The sequence below is a fragment of the Balaenoptera musculus genome, chromosome 1 (genome assembly GCF_009873245.2).
Source record: "Balaenoptera musculus isolate JJ_BM4_2016_0621 chromosome 1, mBalMus1.pri.v3, whole genome shotgun sequence".
Taxonomy (NCBI): domain Eukaryota; kingdom Metazoa; phylum Chordata; class Mammalia; order Artiodactyla; family Balaenopteridae; genus Balaenoptera; species Balaenoptera musculus.
This window is the reverse complement of record NC_045785.1, coordinates 67041369-67060643: the sequence shown is the minus strand read 5'-3', so window position 1 is coordinate 67060643 and position 19275 is coordinate 67041369. Positions and strand designations below refer to the sequence as shown.

General features: G+C 42.5%; 1 protein-coding gene across 2 annotated transcripts in view; it reads right to left on the bottom strand.

The window, feature by feature from the left end:
• Window positions 1-733: 733 nt before the first annotated feature.
• Window positions 734-19275, bottom strand: part of ST6GALNAC5 (ST6 N-acetylgalactosaminide alpha-2,6-sialyltransferase 5) — a 179577-nt gene continuing 161035 nt past the window's right edge. The window contains exons 4-5 of one of the 2 annotated variants that reach the window (XM_036867718.1): window positions 13401-13508; window positions 734-1493 (exon numbers count right to left, since the gene is read on the bottom strand). In XM_036867718.1, coding sequence (XP_036723613.1) covers window positions 1262-1493; window positions 13401-13508 — 340 coding nt within the window. In that variant the 3' untranslated portion in view covers window positions 734-1261. Of the gene's footprint in view, window positions 1494-13400; window positions 13509-19275 lie in introns of those variants that run through there. The other variant, XM_036867727.1, reaches the window with a different exon arrangement.

The window sequence follows — 19275 nt, the reverse complement described above, 5'->3', positions numbered from 1 at the left end:
CCTTGCTCTTGTAGTCAGGGAATAGCATGAAAGATCCCCCCCGACCCTCAGAATAGCATGGAAGTTCTCTCTCTCTCTCTCTCTCTCAGGTGCAAGAAGCACCAGAGAAGCAGGGGATGGATTTTGGCCAATGGGTTCCGTGGAGGAGGTATGTTTTTAACCACAAGAGGGGGATAGGTAGTAGGGGGATATAAAAGGCCCCCTAAAATAAGGCTCCTGCTACTGTGGGAGCCCCATCATTCCAAGTGCAAAGTTCTCATGTGGGTCAACAAGAGGCTCTTTGAGAGAATTTCAGATCTGGAATGAAACTTAAGAGGTCCGCTGGTACAGTGATATCATTCTGCAGAAGAGGAAACTAGGGCTTTAGTGAAGTAACCTACATCAATGATTACTAAAGCAAACTGTCTTTAAGTTTCTCTTGTTGGTATCTTTTTTGTTTGAACGATGCAGTTTTTGGTTTTCAATGTTGTCATTTGGAGCATTTCTGCATATTGGAAAATGTCATAGCTGTTCTTGAAGCCTGAGGGTTCAAAAAATGCAACGCAACATTTCCAAGCCAAATACCGTCGCATGCTAACGATGAGCACTGGGAACACGGCAACTCACCTCCCAGTTCCGGGCCTTTTCCAACCATCATTCAGGATTAAAGAATTAGGAAGGATAAATTACCACATAATCAGAATCTATAAAAATACTGGCCGAGAACACACTAAAAAAACTCTCAATAAATAAATATTGGGCATTTGCTTATGAAAGTCAGTGAAGATGTACTCTTCAGAAATCATGTCCGTACTTTCAGGCTGCTTTTTACAAATCACACATACAGAGTCCAACAAATGACAAAAGTTCAGGTTAGGATACAAGTTGATAGAAAAATGACTTTTGATGTGGTATTTCTACAAAGGAATACAACTAATGTTGAGTTCCTAATGTCTCAGTTTCGAAGGCAATACTTAAAGAGATCCAAAATGTTTTTAGCCATGGCAACATCATTTAAATGAGAGTTCGGCCCCTATGGTAACCCCTTTTGAAAGGGACGACACTCATTAGGATGTATTCATTCTGGAATTTTCCCTTACAAACCAACTGCACTGCTGTGTAGTCACACCTCAGAGGCACCTGTACATGGTACTTCTTGAGGACTGAAGCTACCCCGGTGACTAATTCTGTTCCTCTTTCATGTCTGGTGTTTCAGGAAGTTCAGTGGCCTGACGTCTGATACAGTGGGTTCTTGGGATTTCCATCTGGCCACACACATTCCTCAGAACACAGGTTTATTCTCGGGATGACTTATAGCAAGTGATTCTGGTTTCCAGTCTGGTTGAAAAAAGTGAATATTGAATGTCCGTGCCCAGTTCTTAAAGACTCGTTTCTCTGTGATAAAGCGGTGATGACTCCCCTTCCGTCCTCGCTCGTGGGAGAGGTACATCGTACATTCATCAGGTCCAAAAGGTTCGTAATAGTGATAAGGTACTGAAGGGTGATTGGGATCCCTGTAGGAGGAAAACGAGATAACTGATTAAAGAAAAAAAAAAAATTCCTTTCACAGATTTAGGTAAGATGTTATCTTTAATAAGCTGATAAGCACAAATCATACTTTCAAGTTAAATGAATTCAACAAACGGTTTTGCTGATGTTTAAGCAATATGCACGTGAAGAGGATCTGAGGCTGTGAAATAAACTCAGCGACCATCATTATCAAACAGCAAGATTAAACGTGAGCCCGTAGGAGGTTCAGGCTTTTGGGATTTGGAAACTACGTAGTCCTAAGAGCCAGCTATAGTTACGATTTCCACTCTTGCCCCACGCAGTCTGTTTAGCACAAACAGCTATGAAGATATTTACAAAACAAAAACACATCCTCCTCCTTCCCCACCCCCGCCCCACTCCAAACCCTCCAGGGGCTTCCACTTACACTAAAAGCCTGGCTTACAGGGTGTTCCGTGATCTGGTTCCTCTCCAGAGCCTTCTCCTAACCCACTTGACCTTGTCTGCTATGCTCCCACCTTACTGGCCTCTCTGGTGGTCATCTCGACCAAGCTCGTCCCTAGCCTGAGGCCTTGGCTCTTGAGGACAAGTCACCTGGCTGGAACGCTCTCCCACCAGCTCACTCCTTCTCACTGCTGGGGATCGATTCAAATGTATCCTCCTCGGAGAGGGCTTACCTGATGCCTGCCCCTTCTCTCTATCTCACTTGCATTTATTTTCCTTGTGGCATTAATCATTCTCTGAAACTGCTGTTGTTGTTTACTAGCTTATTGTCTTGTCTGTTCATGAGAGCAGGCCTTTGTCTTGTTCTTAGCAGGTGCTCAATAACTATTTTTTGAAGTTCTGTTGTTGAAAGAAATTTATATGGAGTTAGCAGCTAAACGGCAAGCCTCTAAAGACAATTCCTCCTCCAGGTATGGAAAGTGGATGATCCAAGTTTGATCTCACGGGAGAAACTCAGCAGGCACGACGCCACCATTTTTCTCTTGCTGTTTTAGACGGACAAGGTACTCAAACCTAGAGTCTCTACATTGAGAAAGTCCAAATCTTCAACCCCTGCTGTGTAGCCCGAGAGTCCCCACATTTTTCGGTCTCTATATCCCTGTCTCCGCCTCAAAGGAGAAACACTGGCTCATTTCTTCAAGGTAATGTGAACAGGATTAACGTGGTGGTGGTGAGCGCCCTGATGTAGGGTTACTAAAATATCTCACCCCCAAAGAGGTCTGGTCTCAGACTGGGTTCCATTCTAGGCCAGTCCACCCCACCTCTTCTGTCTTGAAGTCTAAATGATAAGAGCAGTCAAGATATCCCAGCAGATAAACCTTCCTACCTTGACCTACACTCACCAAGCGGCCTTGTTGCAAGACTAAGCTCTTCTTGGTCTCTTCTTAGCGCTTCTCTTAAAAAGTGTCCCAGCTTCCTGCAAACCACCTTACAGTGCTTGATGCCCTGGGGTCCCCCTCCCAGCACTCAGCTCTACTCTAAGTAGAGTAACTTGGTTTCCCAGAGATGCTCATCCTGCTAGATACCTATTTGTCTTCTTCAGAGGAGATCAATACACAAATGGCTTTTAGAGTAGCAACTTTTCTGGGGTCAGGGATCGAAGTCTTTTATCAAGAGGGGTGTCGAGTTCATGGCTCTGAAGACAATAAACCTTTGAGCTTCCTCTCCTCTGAGGTTAAAGTTCTTCCAGGAAGAGAGATTTACTTTTGTCATGCAGCATTTAAACATTCCTCATCCTGGGTTGGATGCTGTGCTGAGTTAATAGTTTGCATCTCTGTTATGCCTGTCTCAGAAGTATCTCTATGTTCTATAGTGAGACATCAGATTCCGTCCTGTCCGGTTATTATAGAGTTTGCTTATTTACTTACCCTAGAAATTGAAACCCCTTAAAATTTTAACAGAAGGTGTTTTCAATATAGAAAGTGCATGGTAGGAAAAATTCAAGTTGGAACGGACCACTATGAAGAAAAAAAATTTTAAAAAGAGAAATAGAAATTTGTGAGACAAGTCTCCCCAGATTCATATGGCATAATTTGGGGAACCGTGCTAAATTCATGTTGCCATGGTAAACTTGGGGTTAAGCTTTTATTCCAGTACGGATCAGGTTTTAAATCTGATTCATCTAAGTTTTGGACATAGTATTGGCATCAATCTGACTGAAGAGTCAATCCTGTTTCTAAAAATATCATGAGATTGATTTGGCACCTAGGCATAGAGGGAAATTGGAAACCAGCTAAAGGATGTTATAGGATCAATTTCCTTATTCAGGAAGACCATCTCCTTGAATGAAAATGTATCTGGCTCCACACTGATCTCCTAAAGGGAGAATTAAATTTACGTATTTGGTTCTTATGGTTTCAAAGGTGTCCAAATAACTGAGGGTTGTCTCCATGCTTTAAAACTTTGTCCAAATGGCAGAAAAGGGCTTGATGGGACTTAGAAGGCAGAGCCAAAGCAACTGCAGGAACAACTCTCCTGTAGGTTGTCAGCCTGCCATCAGGTGTCATCCACTGTGCCGTTCAGAAAGCCCTTCCTTCAGAAAGTTCAAGGTTATAATTCCTTAAGCCTTTTTTCCCAAGCCTGACTTTCTAAAGGCTGCCATAGTTTTTTTTTCCCTCCACCTGATCCAAATGAAAACAGCAGTAAAAATCAGCAGACTTTCCACATCAGGTGGCTACTATTGTAAAAGGAGGATTCTGGAGCTCAGGTTGCTGTCTGGGGTCAGGGGATGCTCAGGGAGTGAAGGTGCAGGGGTGCGGGCTGTGCGGGCACGATAATCACAGAGCCAGTTCCCTAAGCGGCAGCAGCCTGTCATCAGCCCTCCAGGGGCCAGTGGGGGAACAAATCCTGCAGAATAATGTGAAGAAGGATTGCTTTTTCTCTATAGAGAAAGCAGGTGGGGAGAATGAGAGAACTACCATGTAGTGCACAGGTATTAAAGAAATACCACTGCCTATGTTCCACCTCCATAGAGTCTGGTTTAATTGATTTGGAGAGGGTCCCAGGCATAGGTATTTTAAAAAGTGCCTTAGGTTTGAGTATCAAAATCAATAATGGCAGTATTGGATTATAAGTCCCATAAAATAAAACAGAATAAATATCCATGAGTCCATGATGATTTCAATAAATTACTGAATAAATAAATGAAATGCAGAATAATTCCAATTAATAATCTAGAAAGAATGAGGGAATAGAAAATCACCATTAGAACAATGTAGTAATCGTTGCAGGCAAGATGCACAAATGAATGGAATATGAGAGAGGAAAAACATGAGGAGAAATAGGTTATTTGCATAAAGTCCTCCCAATGTATTTATTAATGATAGAGGGAAAAATTGTAACTTTACAATGAGTAAACCTGGCAGACATCACCTTCACCAAGTAACCAAGGTTCACATCGCCAGTAATAAGACATTTTGACATCATGTACCTCTTGATATGAAATGCTACTGCTTCTGTGGTATCCTTCTCAGTAATGCATAACCTCAATCTAATAATTAGAAACTATCACACAAATCCAAAGTGATGGACATCCTACAATGACCAGAATTCTTCAAATGTGTCAGAGTCATGAAAGATAAGGGAAGACTGAGGAACTGTCACAGACTGGAGGAGACTAATAATGAGACATGATAAGAAAATGCAAGGGATCCTGGATTGGGTTCTGCAGGAGAAAAATGACATCAGTAGGAAAAATGGTGAAATGTGGATAAAGTTTGAAATTTATTTAAGAGTATTGTACCGGTGTTAATTTCTTAGTTTTGATAATTTTGATAATTGGACCAAAATGGTAACATTAGGGGAAGCTGGGTGAAGGGTATACAGGAACTCTCTGTACAATTTTTGCAACTTTTTCTGTAAGTCTAAAACTTTTTCGAAACAAAAAAACTAAAAAAGGTAATAATGTTATAAAGTTCTGTAGGAGATTCTAATATGCAGCCAGGTTTAAGAAGGCTGATTTAGTTAAATACCTGCTAAGCCTCAGTGCTCAGCTTATGTTATCTCCTTCATTCTCCATCAGGCGTCTAAGGTTAAGTATCACTACGCCATGTGATGGGTGAGCATCCGGCACCCAGGGTGAGAACCTGGCACCCAGGGTGAGAGTCCTGTGCCTGGTTTAAGCACACAGCCTCACTCATGGGCCATCCAAGATTCTAGACTTGACTCACATAGTGCTCAGTACTCCACATAGACTAACATTTAATCCTCACGTAGCCCCAGTGAAAGAGGTACTGTTATTACCTCTGTTTTACAAATGAGAAAACTCATACCCAGAGAAATTGAAGAAGTTTCAGGGCCCAGATCTGAACCAAAGCTGTACTCTTAAGAGTGAGGCTCTGTGTCTTGGAACAATTCCTGTGCCACCAGGTGGCTGTCTGCACTAATGGCACCCCAGGTTCCCATTGGGTTGGCACCACATGGTTGAGAGCAACTCTGTCCTTGCTGCATTCTCCCAAGCACCCACCTACAGAGGTGCCCCGTGCCTGGTGGGCACTGTGCAGCGGGTCAGGGTGCGAAGCACAGGCCTCATGCTCAGTTACAATTCTGCCCACTGATATCTTATCTATGGCAGCAGGAGCTGGTAACGTGCCATTTTAAATCTTCTAAAGCTAAGCTGTGCAATTGGAAAGAAACCTTGTATCATTAACAGGTAAGGGTGGATATTTCCATTTCTGGGTATGATCTAGGTTGACCCTGACCTCCCAGTTTGGGCTGGACGATCTAGAAGGCTAAAAAAGATCCTGATGAAAGAATGGTGCTTTTGCCTCTCTTTAGAGCTCTCAGATACTCTCTCCAAACACACTGTTATTCTTGGCATGGTATACAGTACCATATAGCAGGTGGTCAGGAACTGTTTGAGGAATAGTGTTGAATCAGTAGCTGTCAAGTACCTCGGTTGTTCTGAAATTGGCTTGCACTGGGGGCCTTGGGGACATTATGGAGCATTCAGAAGAAAATGTTCCCCTAACAGGCCTTCCTACACAGCTGCTTCAGGCCTGGGAGGCCCCATGAACCACCTTTATTCTGTTGCCTCCATTTCTTGTTTTTACAGCCTCTTTTGGGAGGAAACTGCCACACACCTTGGAAGCCAGTGAAATAATACTTGTGTTTCTGGGGCACAAAAAACGACGAGAGCCTGCAGCTGTCCACCCGTCATGGGTCAAAGGCCCAAGTGAGTTGCCTGAACCCCATATCCACACCCAACCACTCAGGCACCTCACGTGGTGCCATAACATCTCATAACAGATGCATTGTACCCATGGGAGAGAGGAAGGTAATGAAAACACCCAGTGACCAGTAAGTTGGTCAAATTATAGCAAAGACAGAAGAAGAAATTATGGCAAAGTTAAGCATCTATGAAAAAAAAAGTACAACAATGTATTTTAAGTTCACTGCATAAAATGTGAACCACGTGGATGCATTATATTCCATACCCGTCCTCTGTAAGCATCTGATTCTACAGGGTGGACTGTTGCCAAGTAGGAACTTGCCCTGTTATGCTGGCAGCTTTATTAATGTTCACTAGCTAATAACTCTAGCAGAATCAACTCTCTGATATTCACGATACCTTTGAGATGTCCTTCACATTATGGATAAGATATTAATTTAGTTCCATGACAGTGATCGCTCTGAGTCGTTACTCTGCTAATTAATACTCAAGAAATGATGGGTAACAGAGAGTTGTAAACTTGGTAATGTGTTAAGTATGACCAGAAATAAGACAGTTATCTAGAATTTAAATGCTTGGCCCATTATTATCACAAATAATTTACAATGGAAAATGAGTTTAAAAATTCTCACCATCACTTAGTTTGGAAAGCAATGATAACAGAGCTTTTTCATTGCAATTTATAGTCCATCTAGAGAGAATGGATTTGGCTTCCCATATGGATACGGCATGATTTAAAGGTCTATGTCCCCATAATAATATATTTTGAGGCTGTGTCTGGTGTGACACGACATTAATTTTCTCTGGCTTTCTGAACACCGATGAGCCGGAGTCCAGTGATAGAGGCAGGATGGAGACTGATGCCTCGTGCCTGAGGACCCAGTGCTGGCCTTGGCTGGGAATGATACAGGTGGCCACCAGTGACTTCTTTGGACCCTCGAAATCGGAACTTGCCACTGGCTAATTATACTCTTCACTCACCTGGCACTTTTGATCTTGGAATAAATATAGAATCAGTCTCCTAAACACCGTCAAGGAAAGGAAGGTTTTTATTTATTCACTGAGTTAACCAATACTGAATACATACTATGTGCCAGACACAATGGCAAGAGCTAGAGACACAAACGTGGCTTGAGATAGGACCCCTTCCCTTGAGGAGATTACAGGCTGATGAAAGAGATGGACATGTCACTCAGTGAGCTGAGGCAGAGGGGGAGGTGGCAGAGGCCCCAGTAGGGGCCCAGGTGGGGTCTGACTCAGATAGGAAGGCAAGGAAAGCTTGGAGGAGGAGGACCTCCAAAGCAATGGAGGGAGGGGTTAAGAGTTTTGGCTCTTGAGCCCTGAAGACCTGAATTCAAATCCCAGCTCCATCACTTACCTGCCCCACGACTTTGGCCAGCTGTTTCACGTCCTCAAGCTTCGTATGTAAAATGGCGATAATAATAATGTTTATCTCCTGGGATGATCATAAAGGTTCCATGAAATGGCACCTGTACTCGTACTCAGCACACCACCAGCATGTGGTATGTGCAGAAAAAATATCAGCCATGAATATGACGGTGAAGAAGCGGTAGTGATCAGCCAGATTAGGAAGGAGGGGATGGACGATCGGAGATGAGGGCAAAGGGGCAGGTGTGTGCAGGGTGAGCGCCTTCTTAAGTTCCTCAGTACGGCTAAGCAAGTCTGTGAGTAGAGGAGATGAGACTAAGGCGGCTGCAGAGCTCAGGTCCTGAGGGCTTGTGTGCTAAGCTAGGGAGTGTGAACTTTCTTCTAAAAGCTGTGGGGGCCTACCGAGGGGTTTAAGTGATATAGAGTCAGACTTGCGGTTTATCCAACAGCACAGTGGTGTTTGGAGAGGAAAGAGAAAGACCAGAGCTGGAGAGGGCGGTCAGGAGGCTACTGCGGCACCAGATTAAGGAGGAAACGGGTGCACGCCAGTCACGTGACTTTTAGTCAGTGTTAGATTCTGCCAGGTTTCGAATAACATGTCCTTCATCTGCCGCCATGGCCACTTATACGTTCACTGTTTCCATTTGTGGTTTTAAATATGAACGTGGGGTTATTCGTCTCCCTAAGGAGTCCATGTGCTTAGTAGTTTAGAGGCTACTGGAAATCTTCTTGCCAATGAATGATTCCTGGAAGTAAGTCAGGCCCTTTGGGTGGGAGGGATGAGAAGGCCAGACGTCCAGGAGAGCTGGATGGAAAATGACAGCTCCAGGCTTGTAGGAGTGAACCCACCCACACGTCTTGGAAGTCAGGCACTCATGGATTGCTCAGCTGTCTGCTCCCAGGATATAATTTAGTCCCCTACTCCCTGTCCTACTCTACCTCCCTATATGTCCCAGCATATAGCAGCTGACATTCCCTTTGGGTCACTGCCACGCTAAGCTGATGGAAATGACTGCAGAAGTAGTCCAGTGTTTGGTCCTTCTGTGCCTTGGTTTCCTTGGCAAGGAGAAGGTGATGACTCTATTCTCCTTAAAAGTGTGTGAGAGTGTGATTTAGATTGGAAAGCGGCATGACCGTATCTTAGACCAGAGGTCGTCAGGGCTGTCAATGTTCTTATTTGCCATGGGACCCTTTGTGATATGAGAGCCCATAGGTAAAACAGAGAGAAGTTCATCTGCTGCCTATGAAGTGGGGCAGGAGGGAGCAATGTTCTTTCAGCTTAGCTCCTTGCCCTTGTTCCACCGGATCGGGTCAGGAGGAAGCCGGAGCTGGATGTTTCAATAAAGCCCCTGCGGGTCAGACACTACTGACAGGCAGAACGCGAATATTTTCTCCCACAGGAACCTTGGGAACCTTCTGTCCCTTACGACTGAATTGTGTCCAAGTGACACGCAGGAGACCGAAGGCAGGAACCCTGTCTCATTCATCTTTGATTATGTCCCTAAGTGCCCAACACAAGTTAGGTGAATGAATCAAAGTCTCTGTGATTTGTTTAGTAAATGACTTCTTTTGAGGGTCCTAGTTGTATCTCAAAGTCTGGAAAGGTTAATTTACCCAAAAAGAGCAGTTGGCTCTCCTTTGGTTTGCTGAATCCCCATGTGCCTGACTCTTCATTCCAGTGAGAAACTGGGCATAAAGAAGCCACAGAATGGGGGGGGGGTCTGCTGTGAGCAGCCCGTGGGGTGTCCTGCAAGGAGCTGGAGGGAAAGTGGGACCCAGTTCACATGGGAGCCTTTCGTGTCGTTGGCCCTCCCTGCCAACCAAGCACCGTTCATTAGTGCTCGCTAGACAGCTCCTTAAAATGTGCTCATGGGTACACACCTGCAGATGAGTGAGCCCTTTCCCCTCGTAAATTTATCCACGCTTAACGTACACCAGCACTGTGCCAAGCATTCCTCATCTATTATGTCATGGAATTATCGTATAACCCCGTGAGCTAAGTACTAATGTCATCATCATCTGCAGACATGGAAACTACGGCTTCTGAGACGGTCATTAAGTAACCTGCCCACGGTGACTAAGGCTCAGTGAGGTTGAATAACTTTCTCAAGGTCACACAGCTTCTGACCTTGAGAAATATGGCTCATTTTTGGTCGTATAAACACCCTTTGACTACAGCACGAGAGAGAGGACAGGGCCATTCGTTCACTCGGTATGTATGGAGCATCTGCTATAGGCCAGAACGGTACCGATCTACTGTCCTGTGCACCACGGCTCCAACAGTGATCCCAACACACAAAAAAGTCTCTGCCCTCGAGGTGTTTATATTCTGGTGGACTCAACCAGCGTGAGGTCTGTCATCTCACAAAAACTTCCCTACCACTTTTGGCCCCGGTGATATCTTATCTCCCTAAGTCCTACAGCTCATGACACACGTACCCTGCTGCCCTTAGAGTTCTTAACTTCTTTCAAAATCAAGACAAAGGGGGAATGATCAGACTAGTAGCTGGATTAACTTATAAGTTGCTTTTTCCTTTTCTGGTGGTGATACTGTTCGCAAGAGTCATTTTGACTCCAAATGGCTTTGCTGTGCTTGTTAGATTTCTGTGTGGGTAAGGCTTATCGTAAGCCTCCAGGAAGCAAGAGCTGTGGCCTGTTCTTTGAACCCCCCCCCCCAAAATTCTTGGTACCTTTCAGGGTAACTCTCAAGGGCTTAGGATAATATTAATAATTATTTTATGTATTTTATGTATAATATTAAAGTATTAGTAATACTAATATTATTAATAATCTTTCCTGAGCACGAGCTGTGTGCTGGGCACTGTGTCAAACGTTCTACAGCCATGATCTCATTTAATCCTCACCATGACCTGTTTGCTTTTATCATTATTTTCTTATGCCCATTTTGCAGATGAGGACAGCAAGATTCAAGGTCACCAGCAGGAACTGGGTGCCTGGTGGTTCAGCCCATGTGTCCTGGACGTGAAGACGAAAGGCACCTGGGAATCAGTCTGGGCTGCTCCTCTCTTTCCCTTTTTATCCTTCCTAAACAGGCATCAGGACTGAAGAGGATGCTGTCACCAGCCTAATCCTCTGCACCAGAGGACACCCAGCACACTTCTTCACTTTCTCTGATAGGACACTAGGGGTGGGGATCCTTCTGATGAGTTCTTGCCGAAAGCATCTTATGAGAACAACTGTTGAACCTGTGGGATGGTGGCTGAGGAACAGAAATTCAGAGCGGCTCCCAACATACGGCGCACGGACAGTATCTTGACTTCCTTGCTAGTGTCACTGTATAAATTGTTCCCATCCTAAGTGCACCAAGCCGTGATGAACTAACTCTGAGTAAGAGAAATGACAGGTTAACTTGCCTTTCATTTGTTTTCCATAATAAGTGCAATATTTCCTTGAACACTTTAAGTCATTAACATTTCAATTTATTCATGCCCTTTTTCTCCGGTGCCCTAATGGCAATATTACATAATTATATCTGCCGTCTAACCATCAGCTTTGATGGCTCTTTGCATGCCCAAAGGGGCCACTGCCACTGCCTTTGTTAGCCTGTTGGTTTGAGGAGGCAGTTTGCTTTTTTACACCATCTTACCTACTTTTTTTGCACAGAGGTTGTCAAAGGGGAAAACAAGGCCAGTGCATTAAGTGATGAGGAACTGGTTGAGGATCCAGGCTCACTCTGGCCATGTACTAGGCGCTGTTCCAAGCACTTTACATGTATTCGCTTATTTAATCCACCTCCAACCCTCTGAGGCAGAGTCTATTATTATCATCACATCCACTTCTAATGGCGAGGAAGCTGAGACACAGAGAGAATGAGCGACCTACTCAAGGTCGCACTAGGTTAGTAAGTGGCAGGGCTGGGCTTTGAACCTGTGCCGTCTGGGTCCATACTCCACCCCCTTCCTTACTACATTATGTCTTCCCTGGGGATGCATGAGTCCAGGCAGATTTCAAAGGCCTGCTCTGTCCACCCCTTTCCTTCTCCCCTGTGACCTGACTCTTACATATAAACTAGTACTGCTGCTGTGTGGTCTTTGGGTTAAAAAGGGTGGGAGAAAAGTGGCAAAGTGATAACGGCACAATTAAGTATGCTTCATCATTCTTGCATCAAACCTCCAAATGGTAGATTTTGCCTGAAGGCCCACGGCCTTTGAGAAGTTCTTAGGTTTGAAACGCATGAAAGTATAAGCAAGCATAAATTTTAATGAACAAGTTTAAAATGCCCTCCCACCCCAGATCTTACCATTTGAAGATCATGACTGAGGCCATGTGCAGGTCAGCAGGCATGCCTGAAAACTAGGAAACTTTCTGATTTTATTGGCATCACTCCTTTAGGTTACAGGTGAATTTCAATCGGCCTTCCACAAATCAGGCCCTGGATATTTCTCAGTGTGTCTGTTAGTACACACCGAACTCTACCTGGGCACATGCCAGGAGGTAACTTAAGGTAGCAACAGAGATGTATGTGTGTTCCCTTTAAAGCGATACATCAAAATAATTATGCCTGTGCTTTTGGTCTTAGAAACACAAACCGAGGCTACTGATGTGGAAAGGGAAAGAGACTAAGAGGAATATTTTAATTTTGGAAAACAGGCCTAACCGTCAAAGAAATTGCCCTCTTTAATTCATTAAAAATTACCACATTCCTTTCAAATGAGAATACAACTAATATTTCTTTTTTTTTAAATTAATGAATTAATGAATTTATTTATTTTGGGCTGTGTTGGGTCTTTGTTGCTGCGCACGGGCTTTCTCTAGTTGTGGTGAGCGGGGGCTACTCTTCATTGCAGTGCGCGGGCTTCTCATCGCGGTGGCTTCCCTTGTTGTGGAGCACGGGCTCTAGGCATGCGGGCTTCAGTAGTTGTGGCTCACAGGCTCTAGAGCTCAAGCTCAGTAGTTGTGGCTCGCAGGCTTAGTTCTCCGCGGCATGTGGGATCTTCCTAGACCAGGGATTGAACCCGTGTCCCCTGCATTGGCAGGTGGATTCTTAACCACTGCACCACCAGGCAAGTCCCCAAAACTAATATTTCTTAATGCTTGTTCATTGTTAATATTATGCCAATTACTGCATTACTTTTGGTTGATAAATATTCAGAGGATAAATGAAGCCCACAAGATGGATTAATTCTCCAGCAGTACAAACAAAAACTTTCAATATTTTATATCACATAATTAAATGCTGTTTGTTGTTTCTAGAACCAGGACTTGGGACATGTTAATTAATTGCTTCAAGAAGACAGGAAGACATGTTTCATGGTTGATAGTTGGAATCAGACATTTATAAACACTGCACAACACTGCTGATGAATTACATTTGCAGAATAAATCCTACCTGCAGAAGTCTGGGGGCACCATGCCATAAACATGGATCCTGTCACAGAGCTCCAGGGCAATGGTCATTGTGAACCAGCCAGTGCTGAGCCAAGTGTTGGAGATCTTTCTGGAAGGAACAGCAGTTAAGTCTGCAAGCTGGTAAAATAATCATTATACCCACTCCATCTTAAATCTTTTCTGGAACAAGGCTGACTATAAACACACACACTCTCTCTCTCTCCATTTGGTAAACTCTCTCTCTCTCTCTCTCTCTCTCTCTATCTGCTCAAGCTGGAACTTTAGCAGATAGAAATCTGTTACTAATACCACCATATTCCATGATAATATGATAAATGATGTCAATGCTCCATCATGGTGGATTCTCAAGGGACTTCTACATAGTCAAAGATGATGATCAATGTTTCAATGTTTAAGTGCGAATTATTACCACTCAGTTTCTTGTAAGATGACAATCCTCGTGTGTCGACTCTTTATTAACTAGAATACTTGACTAGCTATAAGTATTCTTTTTTCTCCAAGCAGGGTGGATAACGAAGAGCTTATTAAATGTGAATAAACACACTTGTCTTTATCTATCAATTGACCAACTGATCGACCAAATGATCTTAGGGTAGAAGCTTGCCTTCAACTAGACTAATTAACACCAACATCTTGACTGAATGTCTTTCCTTAGAAGGAGTACATTCATTTGGGAATGGGCTAATGATGAGAGGAAAAGGGACACAGGGATGCTTACGTTTAATTGAGCATTTGCTTCATTTTACCTCAGAACAGTCCAAGCCCTGTGAAAATTTTTATTAAAAGACCAAAAATGGACAGAATTTAAGGAATAAATCGGTGGGTTCCAACATTCATTCATTTGCCCATTCAAACATCTGTATTGAGCCCCAACCACACACCAAGTCTAAGGGTAATCGTGGAGACACAACATCAAGGTCTAATTTGACTTGTGAGGATGACTCAGTCCACCAAGCTATGCTGCTGTGGATATTAATTTCAATTCTTCGGGGGTTGCTGCATTTACTTTTTTTTTTCAGTGCTTGTGGCATGCCTCATTAGCCAGTTTCAAACACCTTATCCCCAAGGTCAGACTGTCTGACTTTGCCCAGCCATAGCACCGTATGTGATGTGAATAAAAGAGTCACAGGAAAGCTTTTCTACTTGCACTGCATAGCACCCCTCTTTGAAAAGGAAGAGTTTTTGTTAAGCAGTTTGCATTATTTCCATTTCACATAAGGAATAACAACCAAAAAAGGCATTTTAAGATGTCTTTTGTTTTGTCACATACCTGACAGGAATGGGTAATTTAGTCATTCCTGAGTTCGTGGCTTCAACTTTCTAGTTAATTCCTTTACTCATTTTTATTTTCCATTCCATTGTATCTGGATCCAGTAATATCCCAGGAAGTACATTTAAAAAATTCTCAAGATGGAAATAGCATGGATTTGTATCTTACTAGTTTCTATTATTCACCAGCAAAATGACCTGAGGCAGGTTATTGCTGTTCTTTGAACCTTGATTTCTTATTTAGAAAGCAAGCATGGGAAGCTCTATCTTCTTGTGCTATTTTGAGGACTAAAGGAGAGAACATCATAAAAAGTTATCTAGTCTGGTGTGTTGATACATCAAGATCCCTTCCTCCCCTCTTGGTTGCTAGGTTGGAGCAAATGAAATAAATAATTCAACCATTACTCCCAGTGCTTTTTAGCAGACACAAAACAACTGATATCCTTCCAACACTGCTACTGGCTCTTGTGTAGGAGCCATCATCAGTAGTCAGGGCAGTACAGTAAGTCCCTTACATACGAACTTTCAGGTTGCGAACTTTCAAAGATGTGAACGTGCGTTTGCATGTCCAATCACATAAGTTAGTTCATGTGTCTGGCATACAAAGTCACATGCGTGCATCCTCTACAAGTGGTTGTTCTTTTGTGTACTTTACTGTACAGTACTGTATAGAGTACAGTAGTACAGTATCTTTATTACAAGCCCAGGATGTCATCTATGATGAGGAAAAAAGAGCTACTACCCAGACATCACTGGATCCTTTTTTCAAGAGGGTAGATAGAATTGAATCCAGCAAGGGAATGGAACTTGTGCCATCAACATCAGGCGTGAGTGAAATTGCAGCTTGCCCTCTGTCTCCTATTGCTGACGATCCTTCAGCTCTACCATCTCCCACCTCCTCTCCCTCCTCCAGTCAGTAAGTCTTCTTGCATGTTCACTCGATGCCAGCTCCTGTATACCAGCTGTTGTACTGTACTACTGTACTTTTCAAGGTATGGCACTGTAAGATTAAAAACTTTATTTTTTGTGTATGTTTTTTTATGTATTATTTGTGTGAAAAGTATTATAAATCTATTAGAGTACAGCACTATATAGCCGATTGTGTTAGTTGGGTACCTAGGCTAACTTTGTTGGACTTACGAACAAATTGGACTTATGAACACACTCTCAGAACGGAACTTGTTCATATGCAGGGGACTTACTGTAATTAGAAAATTCTGGAGCCTCCAGCCTACATAGGTATTAACAATCCCCCTTGTTTTTCACCAGGGCTATAAATTTGTAAGACCTTTGGGACTGAAGGAGGTGGGACAGAGCAGAGCTGACTGAATGGGGGAGGGGAAGAGAAGGCAGTGCCTTGCCTCAAGTTAGACCATGTCTTCACCAAGGCTGTGACCTTGAGATGGTAGGTTGTTCTAGGCTTAAACTGGGAGAGTGAATAACCGGAATGATGTGGTGCCCAGGAGGAGAATGACAGCTTACTTATACCCCCAGATTCCCGATCCAGGAATCACACTCATGTCCCTATGCTTTCGAGTTGTAGGAAACACTAAGAGGGCTTTTCCCAGGGGCAGAAACTTCCCTACAACTTTGGCTTTCTTTTGTGTGATGTAGTAGAAATCACAAGCCACAGCCTGAAATATAGGGGGATGTGACTCTACAGAAAAAGATTTAATGGGTAAAAATGGGGAGAGTAAAAAGTGGAGGACGAAAGAAACTAAGGTGAACATTTCTTTAAAGTGCCACTTAAAATTCCCCGGACTTGCAAAATAATAGTCTTTTGGGATCACATGCTATAGAAATGCAACTGCTTTGTGCTGTCTTTCTAAAAAGATTCGAACTCTTTTTCCAACAAAGGAATATCTAGTGTTTTTACGCTTAATCAGCTGTAATGAAGGAATATGAAGAGCTGTCGTGTGCTTATTAGGGAAAATTATCAGATATTCTTTTATATGATGAAGTAACACACTGAGCTGATAATGCTATAGTACACACTAAATTACAATTAAAGGCCTTTCTGCTCCACCAGAATCTCATTTATAATCTCTATGGAAACATTCTTCCTGCAGTTATTTCATTTATACTTCTTTTATCTAATTACTATAATATTGGTTCTGAATCATATTTTCCTAATGTACCCTATTCAATTATAAAGTTATTTTCAAGTACAGTTACTTTCAAATATCAAAGAATACCACTTGGCCATCTATGTCATTTGTCATGCTTCTTAATTGCAGATTGTTCCTGAGCCATTTTTTTCTCCACTTTTAAGTAGGGTGAAATTTCCATAAATCAAAATCTATTGAATTACCTCATTTCTTTAAAATAGTAGCCTGAAATGAATGTCCTGATTATGAGATTGCAAAATTAGATATTCCATACTTTGTGTATCTTTAATCCATACCACTGTTTTGTTAGGTTTCAAGAAAAACATACACAGAGGCAATACTGTTAGACCCTAAGTGTTTTGTGTTTTAGTTTATAGAAATAGTTTTGTTCTGAAGGGCTGTTTCTGACTTTGTTCTTTAGCTTGGAGTAGACTGAAGATTAAGAATATGCACACATGAGAATATTGAGTCAATACAATATTAGCTTCTTTAAGACAGTTTCTTAAAGGTAAGAGGCACAAAGATTCTAAAAGTGGACAGTGTACTTTGGCATCCTACAAATCCATCAGTGTGATTCCCTGTGTGGGGACTGCATGGATCCTAGTAGATGGATGAGAAGCCTGGTAGCCAGTCCATGAAATTTTATCTGTCTCTTACCATCTGGGCTCACTAAGGACACAGGCTTGTTGAGCAAAAGGTTTTCACTGGTCAGAATTTAATGAATTTAGTGAGTGGGTTATGTCTTGATGTGAGATTGTTTCCTAAAGATGTAAGGATGTAAAGACTAGTCTCCAAGTTTTCAACTTAATCCCTTAAGAAGATCCAGAGCAATGTGTAAGTATCCTAAATAGCTAACACTGCAGCAGTGTTTCAGGAATACTTAAATTTAGCAAACAACCATTAAACTCAAAAGAGAGAAGTGTTTTCTATTGAAGAGAGTCTTTCTACTTATTTTGAATTTTCCAACCAGAAAAAATGAAACTGTAAATAACTTCCCTCATTCCCCTTCTCTTATAAAGTGCTCTCTTGGTTAAATAACTCATTCAAATGAGCAACAGTCTCTTATTTGTGGCTTTTAAAGGACAGCAAGTGACTGGATTTCATGACAGCGTGTGATGACGACCAGGATCCCCCATGTGATCTACTGGCTGGGCTAACCATGGAGTCACCTGGGCTTCCAGGGAAGGAGGCCACAGTGCCAGTGGCCAGGTCCACCTCTCCTCACTCCATCAGATGCCATGCCCACTTTTGCCTGGACCAGCCCTCAAATGGTCACAAGGTTTTAAGGATTTAAAGAGAAAGCTCTTCCCTGCAAAGAATTTGGGAATGATGGGCTTTGGTCTTTCTTTAAGACTCTGTTCTTCATAATGAGCTGCCTAAGCTAGCCAAAAGGATTTAGTACTTCACATTCTTTACTTGTCATATCTCTTTAGTTTTAAGATAAGAAATTGATGCAGGAACAGTTTTTGTAAGGGAGGGGGTAAATTACATCATTAAATGTGTGTTAGTTATAAACAGACGTGTTTTAGAATTAAGAAAATGAGGAAATTTAATTATTAGACTGGTCCTACGAGGCCTAGTCACTATGCCCTTTTCACATGTGAGGTCACTGAAATGTTAGATATCTTGTCCAAGGCCATATAACTAGTGAGGGACAAAGAATTCTAACCCAGAGCTGTGTGTTTGGACTACACCACACTGCTCCTTTCAATACCTATAGCTGTCCTTTTCTTCACCTAGATTTGGCCAGCTCCTCACCCTTTATCTCTGCTTCCTCTCTGGCTACTCCCCGCCAGCACCCCTGTTGCAGCCACAGGGACTCTTCTCCAACCCCCTGGAAGTCCTCTCACCTCCGAGCCCTTATACCCATAAGGATGTTTCTCTCTCCCCTTCTCAGATTCTTCTTTACCTGGATAAATACTTATTGGCCTAGGTCTCAGCTTAAATACACCTTTTGGAGAAAGTCTTTCCATCACACCCTCATCTTCTAGACCAGTGCTTTTCAAAAGATTTTGACCTATAGTCAGAAATACATTTTACCTCATGATTGAGCATATATGCTCACATGTATTGTACATGGTTTTCATTTCATTTTAGTTTTCTAAAGTGTGTAATTTAGTGTTTTTTAATATATTCACAGAATTGTGCTATCATCATCCCTATCTAATTCCAGGGCAATTTTATCACTTCAAAAGAAGACCCTGTATATGTATATTTCTATGTATAAAACCGAAACAAATTTTATCCCATGAAATAATACTTTGCCTTACTTACTATAGGAGATGAATGCTGATATTGTCTGTTTTATTCCATTCTTTCCATTACATTAAAAAAAATCTTGCAATGACTCAATACATACATTTCATGTTCCATTACTGAACTGTAAGCAACAGTTTGGTAAGCCTTGTCCTAGACTACGGCAGGTCTCTCTGTCCCACTGGTCATAGCACCGTTTTCTTCCCCTCACATGACCTAGCA